Source organism: Cyclopterus lumpus, chromosome 4 (assembly GCF_009769545.1).
Source record: "Cyclopterus lumpus isolate fCycLum1 chromosome 4, fCycLum1.pri, whole genome shotgun sequence".
NCBI lineage: Eukaryota > Metazoa > Chordata > Actinopteri > Perciformes > Cyclopteridae > Cyclopterus > Cyclopterus lumpus.
In genome coordinates, this window is record NC_046969.1 from 25,320,815 (window position 1) to 25,328,314 (window position 7,500).

At 51.0% G+C, this 7,500-nt stretch overlaps 1 protein-coding gene across 1 annotated transcript in view; it reads right to left on the minus strand.

The window, feature by feature from the left end:
* The window catches only part of LOC117729441 (basic proline-rich protein-like), a 25,873-nt gene that overhangs the window by 17,385 nt on the left and 988 nt on the right, over positions 1-7,500 (minus strand). The window contains exon 2 of the mRNA XM_034530472.1: positions 6,659-7,500. This exon is cut by the window's right edge and continues 342 nt beyond it. Coding sequence (XP_034386363.1) covers positions 6,659-7,500 — 842 coding nt within the window. The remainder of the gene's footprint in view (positions 1-6,658) is intronic.

A 7,500-nucleotide genomic window follows, 5' to 3' on the forward strand; every position in this document is an offset into this window, starting at 1 on the left:
AGAGACAGAGAGAGCTCCGCCTTTCGTTCCCTTCGTCCCTCATTTGCCAGCGTCCGAGAGTTCTTAATGCACAAAGGACACAAGAGGACAAGGTGCACACACTGAGGAAGTACACTAAATATGTGCATTTATAAAGCTTGCACTTATACACACACACACACACACACACACACACACACACACACACACACGTGTGCCACGTAAAAAGAAATATGTGCATTTATATTGCTCATTCTCACGTATACAGTGCTTCGAACCAAACTCCATCCACATGAGACTCCATCGAGAGAAACCCCTATAATGGGATTCTCTGTCAGGATCTATCAAGCCTGAACCTGCACATGGATAACACACACACACACACACACACACACACACACACAAACACACACACACACACACACACACATATTTATGCACGCATAACTTTCACCAAAACGCGCCGACGTGCCGCATGCCAAATGGATACAATAAAGGCATATATACCGTTTTAGGTACATTCGGCCTATTTGATGATTGAAAGAGATTTGTAGAAATCAAAAGATATATATATATTTTTTTTTAAAGCCTGTCTCGTTTTTGTTTTTTTTGCCAGACGGTGTAAGGTGGAATGTAATTGGATTTTTTTTCTCTTGGTTTTACAGATTATGTTCTGGAGGGGTAGAAAGTTATGAGCACCTTCATACACATTCAGACACACTCGTACACACAGAAAACGCATCGCGGTAAACAGTGCGATATTACTGCTGCCAGAATGATGCAGGAGCCCCGAGTTATTTTCAAACTGAGTAATATCACCGCTCGTATACAGAGGAGAGAATTATAACCAGCAAGCGTGTGTATGCGTGTGCATGTGTGTGTGTGTGTGTGTGTGTGTGTGTGTGTGTGCCTGCTGCTGCTGAGTCATGCGGGGGTCCAGAATGGATTAGCCTGAGTCAAGAAGACAAGTCAGGAAGATAAAGGAAGACAGAAAATCCTCTAGGCATGCAGATCAAACCCTGATTACACACACACACACACACACACACACACAGACACACACACACTTGTGTAATGACTTGCAGGTTTACGTCTCAGACATTTTAATTGCTTTTCCCCTCTACAATCATCCTCCCTCATCCCCGTGCTCTCCACCTCGCTGTCAACGCTACGTTCCAGCGTTTAGCAGAACGGTCTTATGAAAGTAAAAAGTTTAAAATAAAAATAATTTCACTTGTAGAAATGAGGAAAACGCTAAATGGCCTTGAGGTGAGAGATGTCTGGACGGTTTATTCTGCTGTCGCGTCCTCGAGCGAAGCACACGAGCGGCGTGAAGGCGATACGAAGAAGCAGGAAGGTGGAGCACCTCCACCTGGAGGTTCACCTGTCTCTCATGTGGGCCAAAACCCGGAGACCCACTCCCCCAAACACCACCCCCCCGCTGATTTCATTCAACCTCTGAGGAAATTGGCAACAAAAAAATAATAATAATGCGTCTTTTCAAGTCAAGCTTCAGGTGTTAGATCCTGTGAAACATACAGGTGTAGATTCACAGCACAGCACATGCAAACCATGAGGGCCGGCTCCCTCAAATTAACATAGACAAACAGATAACATCTCACAGAAGGACAAATTACATATTAAAAAAGACACACACACACACACACACACACACACACACATGTCCAGGATTGCAGCCTCGAGGCAGGGCCCGGTCCACAGTGATTGATACTCCGATACGGGCGTTTTTTCCTCACCAGCCCAAGTCGGTAAGAAAACACACACACACACACACGTCTGCAAAACATACATCTCTCTCTCTCTCTCTCTCTCTCTCCCCTCTCTCTCCCTCCCTCTCTTTTCCTCCCTCTCTCTCACATTTTGTTTGCATTTAAAACTCCCCCTCCCCCCCCTCCTCCTCCTCCTTTCAGCTCGTGCACTACTTCTACTACTCGCGGAGACGTCGCCCTGAAAGCATCCTTCCCGCTGTAGCGTGCACGGCGTCTGAATACGAATTCAAGACTCTCCAACAACCCTCACTCGTCACACACACACACACACACACACACGCACACAAACACACACACACGCACACACGCACACAAACACACACACACGCACACACGCACACACACACACACACACACCTGATGGAATCCTGTCCCCGGTTCCAGGTTCCTCCTGGGCTTTTCGCCACTAAACCCACGAAGGTCACCGCCGGCCCGGCTGTCGCTCGTTTCCCCCCTTGCCGTCTTCCTCTTCCTCTTCCTCTTCGTCCCTCTTTTTCCTCTCTCCGCTTTGGCCAGGAGGAGGAGAAAAGAGAGAGAGAGATAGAGAGAATCCCTGCAGGAAATCCTCAGCTACAGACGGAGACGCTCTGACTGCGGCTGAGGCACATCGGAGGTGCCGGCTGACTGAGCCCGTGGAAGTGGAGGAGGGAGGCTAGCGTGGCTACGCTACGGTCTGCACCACAGCAGCCTACAGACACTCAGAGAGCTGCGAGAGTCGCTAGCTCAAAGCTCACCGCGGCAAAGCTCCGAGTCAGCAACCTAGCCCCCCCCCCCACCCTCCCCTCCCCGCCTGCCTCTCTCTTGCTGTCGCTCTTCCTCTCTCTCTCTCTTCCCCCCCCCCCCTCCTCCCCTCCTCTCTCATAGTTACCACATTCCACCTAATAGCACACAGTCCTCTCTTCCTCCATCCCTCAGCTGAAGCGTGCATCACTCTGGTGTTCCAGCCGGCTGCATCCTCTCCTCTCGCGAAGCTGCTCGCGCGTCCCGAGTTGTTTTAAAAGAAAGCTTCCAGGAACAACAAGTAGAGGAGTTCATTCTTTATTTCCTTGCTTTCCAAAATGCCCAACAATCTTCGTGGGGACGATAATAAAAGTTGGAAGTTCAAAACCGTCTTTTCACTCAAAGCGGCCACTTTAATATGTACTCGCGTGTTCTTCCCCGCTTCTCAATGCCGACTGAACTGATGAGCACATCTCCGGTAAACACGAGATTTAAGGTGCTAAACCCTACAAGTGAGGACCAGGAGTTCACATGTGTCCACCCCTGGGGGCGGGGGGGGGGGGGGGGGGGGTGGTGGTAATGGTGCCGAGCCCTGCTAGGAAGTCTTTGGTTCTGGTCGCCCCGCCCCCTTTTGAGGCATTCGTCTATGCCTCCACTTTTAAAATAATTGAGGTGCATGCTCTCGACCAAAAAGCTCAGGAAATCAAACACCGTGCACGACTTCACACCTCGACACAACACGTGCTCTCCAACGTTGGGGGGGGAACTGAGGGGCACTCAGACCACATAAATGCACACTTGACAGCGGAGGGGGGGGGCACAGAAATGGAATAAGGGGGCGTCGGCATTCAGATGAGTCCAAATCCACACGGCGCCGCCGTTTATGGTTTAATGGTTTAATGTATTCATCCTCTCCAGAACCGAATGCCCTGACAATGGAGGGCTTATTCAGCCCTCCCTAACACCAAGATCAGCCTCGGAGAGACGAGGAGAAGGAAGAGATGAACACACAAACAGTGGGACAGGAAGTCAAGTGGAGCGTCAGCCATTGGGGGGGGGGGGTTTATGTATTAAACTATACTTACAACATTGCATAGTAAGCAAAGATTAAGAGGTTTGAAAGCATCGTGACGCCTCTCTGTCTCTCCCATAGAAAAAAACCCTGTTTGCATGTTTTATTTATTTATTTTAACCAAAGTATAGTTTCTATTCTCTCATCACCCAGTGTGTTTACTTGAAAGGAGACACCAGTCGTAGCTTTTGGAATAATATAAACTTTTAATCTTTCTCCAAGCGATATGTATATAAAGATTTGTTTTAAAATGTACCGCACAGTGACGACTCCAACATTAGGCTGTTTTCTTTATATCACACTAAAACGGGCGGCGGTATGGCAGCAATCTAACAGCACCCGTAAAATACATTCATAGGGGGCCACAAAAAAAACACTAAATCCCCCGAAAAAAAAGCTCCATAAAAGCTTCAAAAAGAAAAGAGAAAAAAAAACAAAAACAAATGCGGAGTAGGGCGCAGATTCAAACATATGAAATCTACAGTGAGTTAGTGAAAGGCCGACATGACACACTCATAAAGAGTCATAAAGAGCTCCAAAAGGATATGAAAAGAAAGCCTCCGCTCCTGTCTATAACATTTATCCCACCCCGCCCTTCTCTCTCTCTCTCCACCTCTCTCTCCATCCCTCTCTCTCTGAAAAAAGGACATTCAGTGCATCACCAGAGGAAAATCATCTCTATCTCCACTCATGGCTGTTGCTATGGCCACAGCAGTAAACCTGGCGGTGCTGCTTCGCTCCACACCGAATGGGCGTCTGCATGGGATGTGCTCATATGCCCTTACATGCTCACTGTGTCAAACCTATACAGGAAACACACACACACACAAACACACACACACCTGCATCAATCCTCACCAGCTGTCGCCGTGGCTTCCCACAGATCTACACACACCGGGGGTGTGCGTCTCCACGCCGGTGATGAAGATGCCGTGAGGAGGCAGTGAGAGTCCACCGATGGAGGGAGGTGGGCTGTGATTGTGGAGGAAACATCACGTCGAACGCAACGCCGCCGTTCCACCTCCGGTGCATCAGAGCATGTCATTAGCATACACGCTAAAGCGTAGCATTCAAGAGATTTAACCATCAAACTTTTGTCTCTGTGAGAAGAAGAAGAAAAAAGACGACAACAAGTGCATTCAACTTCCAAACAAATGACTCCCGTCAGTACATTTCTAATTAGTGCAGAGAAGATTGGTATTAACCTGGGCTTACTCAGAGTGTGTGTGTGTGTGTGTGTGTGTGTGTGTGTGTGTGTGTGTGTGTGTGTGTGTGTGTGTGTGTGTGTGTGTGTGTGTGTGTGTGTGTGTGTGTGTGTGTATTCCATTCCATGTGTTCAATCCTCCGGCAGATCAGATCGAACTGTAGAAGCTCATTAATTACGGATGGTTGCTGGGCGACAGAGAAAAAAGGTGTGTGTGTGTGTGTGGGGGGGGGGGGGGGGGGGGAACAGAGCATCAGTACCTGAGGACCGGAGAGGGGGGGAGGGGGGGGGGCAGCTTTAGGACCTCATGCCAAAAAACACAAAACGCATATTTTATTAGTCGATTAATCAGTTTGAGTAATTATTGAAAAAGATGAAATAATTTTTGTGTGTTTTGTGTAAAAACTCTAAAAAAGTCTAAAATGTATTAAATTTCGTAGATATATTAATATCTTCTGGTTTCTCCTTTTCGAGTTGTGGGGAAAACCAGAAATTAATGACGTCGTCTTGGTCCGTGGGAAACATTGTAGACCAATCAATAACCAATCAATTGATCGAGGAGATAATCAACAGCCCCCCCCCCCCCCCTCTCTCTATTTTCCTTCCACATCTCCTGTTGCCTACCGATCTTCCACTGACTCACAGAGCAGCCACCTACACGGCTAATCAGAGCAACAGGGTCAGGGATCTAGAACACACACACACAGACGCACACACACACACACACACACACACACACAGGCCAACACATCTGCATGTGGGCTCAAGCACCTCCTTTTTCCATTAGCTGGTGACTCCTAGATGAATAAAACATAGATGATCATGCTGCTGCAATGAGGTTAGAGCACACACGCACACACACACACACACACACACACACATGCAAAAAGAACCACACACCACATATACTGTACAATCACAGTTATGGCAAGACATGAGAAACCAATCACCGTCTGTCACACACACCTACAGGTCAGAGATAATCATAAAAAAAGTAATTGGTACACACTCCTGAATATATTAGTGTTTGATTTGGGCTCCGTGAAGCTCTCACACACACACACACACACACACACTCTGGTGACCGGCCGACCAGAAACACGGGTACAGTGTGTTAATCAAGACTTTTCCACATGATTTCCCAGTGGCCGAACCTGTTCGAGCAAATCCTATATGAATAGTGTCTCCCTTTTTTTTTTTATTCACAATAAAAATTTCTGCAAAAAAAAAATATTTGTCTTCGACCGCACTGTCGATTCAATCGTCCGATTGGTCGGATATTAAAACGTTGCCACGGTGATGAAACTCTCAAATGAACGCTGGAGCGAGCGAGTAAGTCCGTATGAACGGTGGAGGTGGAGGTGGTGGAGGAGCAGGTGGTGGTGGAGGTGCAGGTGGAGGTGGAGGTGGTGGTGCAAGTGGAGGTGGAGGTGGTGGTGGAGGTGGAGGTGGTGGTGGTGGTGCAGGTGGTGGTGCAGGTGGTGGTGGTGGTGCAGGTGGTGGTGCAGGTGGTGGTGGAGGTGGTGGTGGTGGTGCAGGTGGAGGTGGTGGTGCAAGTGGAGGTGCAGGTGGTGGTGCAGGTGGAGGTGGAGGTGGTTGTGGTGGTGCAGGTGGTGGTGGTGGTGGTGCAGGTGGTGGTGGAGGTGGAGGTGGAGGTGCAGGTGGTGGTGCAGGTGGAGGTGGTTGTGGTGGTGCAGGTGGAGGTGGAGGTGCAGGTGGTGGTGGTGGTGGTGCAGGTGGAGGTGGAGGTGGTGGTGGAGGTGGAGGTGCAGGTGCAGGTGGTGGTGCAGGTGGTGGTGGAGGTGGTGGTGCAGGTGGAGGTGGTGGTGCAAGTGGAGGTGCAGGTGGTGGTGCAGGTGGAGGTGGAGGTGGTTGTGGTGGTGCAGGTGGTGGTGGAGGTGGAGGTGGTGGTGCAGGTGGTGGTGGAGGTGGTGGTGCAGGTGGTGGTGGAGGTGGTGGTGCAGTTGGAGGTGGTGGTGGTGCAGGTGGAGGTGGAGGTGCAGGTGGTGGTGGTGGTGCAGGTGGAGGTGGTGGTGCAGGTGGAGGTGGAGGTGCAGGTGGTGGTGGTGGAGGTGGTGGTGCAGGTGGAGGTGCAGGTGGTGGTGGTGGTGCAGGTGGAGGTGGTGGTGGAGGTGGAGGTGGAGGTGCAGGTGGTGGTGGTGCAGGTGGTGGTGCAGGTGGTGGTGGAGGTGGTGGTGGTGGTGCAGGTGGAGGTGGTGGTGCAAGTGGAGGTGGTGGTGCAGGTGGAGGTGGTTGTGGTGGTGCAGGTGGAGGTGGAGGTGCAGGTGGTGGTGGTGCAGGTGGTGGTGGAGGTGGAGGTGGAGGTGGTGGTGCAGGTGGTGGTGGAGGTGGTGGTGCAGGTGGTGGTGGAGGTGGTGGTACAGGTGGAGGTGGAGGTGGTGGTGGTGGTGCAGGTGGAGGTGGAGGTGGAGGTGCAGGTGGTGGTGGCGGTGGTGGAGGTGGTGGTGCAGGTGGTGGTGGTGGTGGTGCCGGTGGTGGTGGTGGTGGTGGAGGTGCAGGTGGTGGTGGAGGTGGTGGTGCAGGTGGAGGTGGTGGTGGTGGTGCAGGTGGAGGTGGAGGTGCAGGTGCAGGTGGTGGTGGTGGTGGTGCAGGTGGAGGTGGTGGTGCAGGTGGTGGTGGTGGTGGTTGTGGTGCAGGTGGAGGTGGTGGTGCAGGTGGTGGTGGTGGAGGTGCAGGTGGTGGTGGAGGTGGTGGTGCAGGTGGTGGTGGTGGTG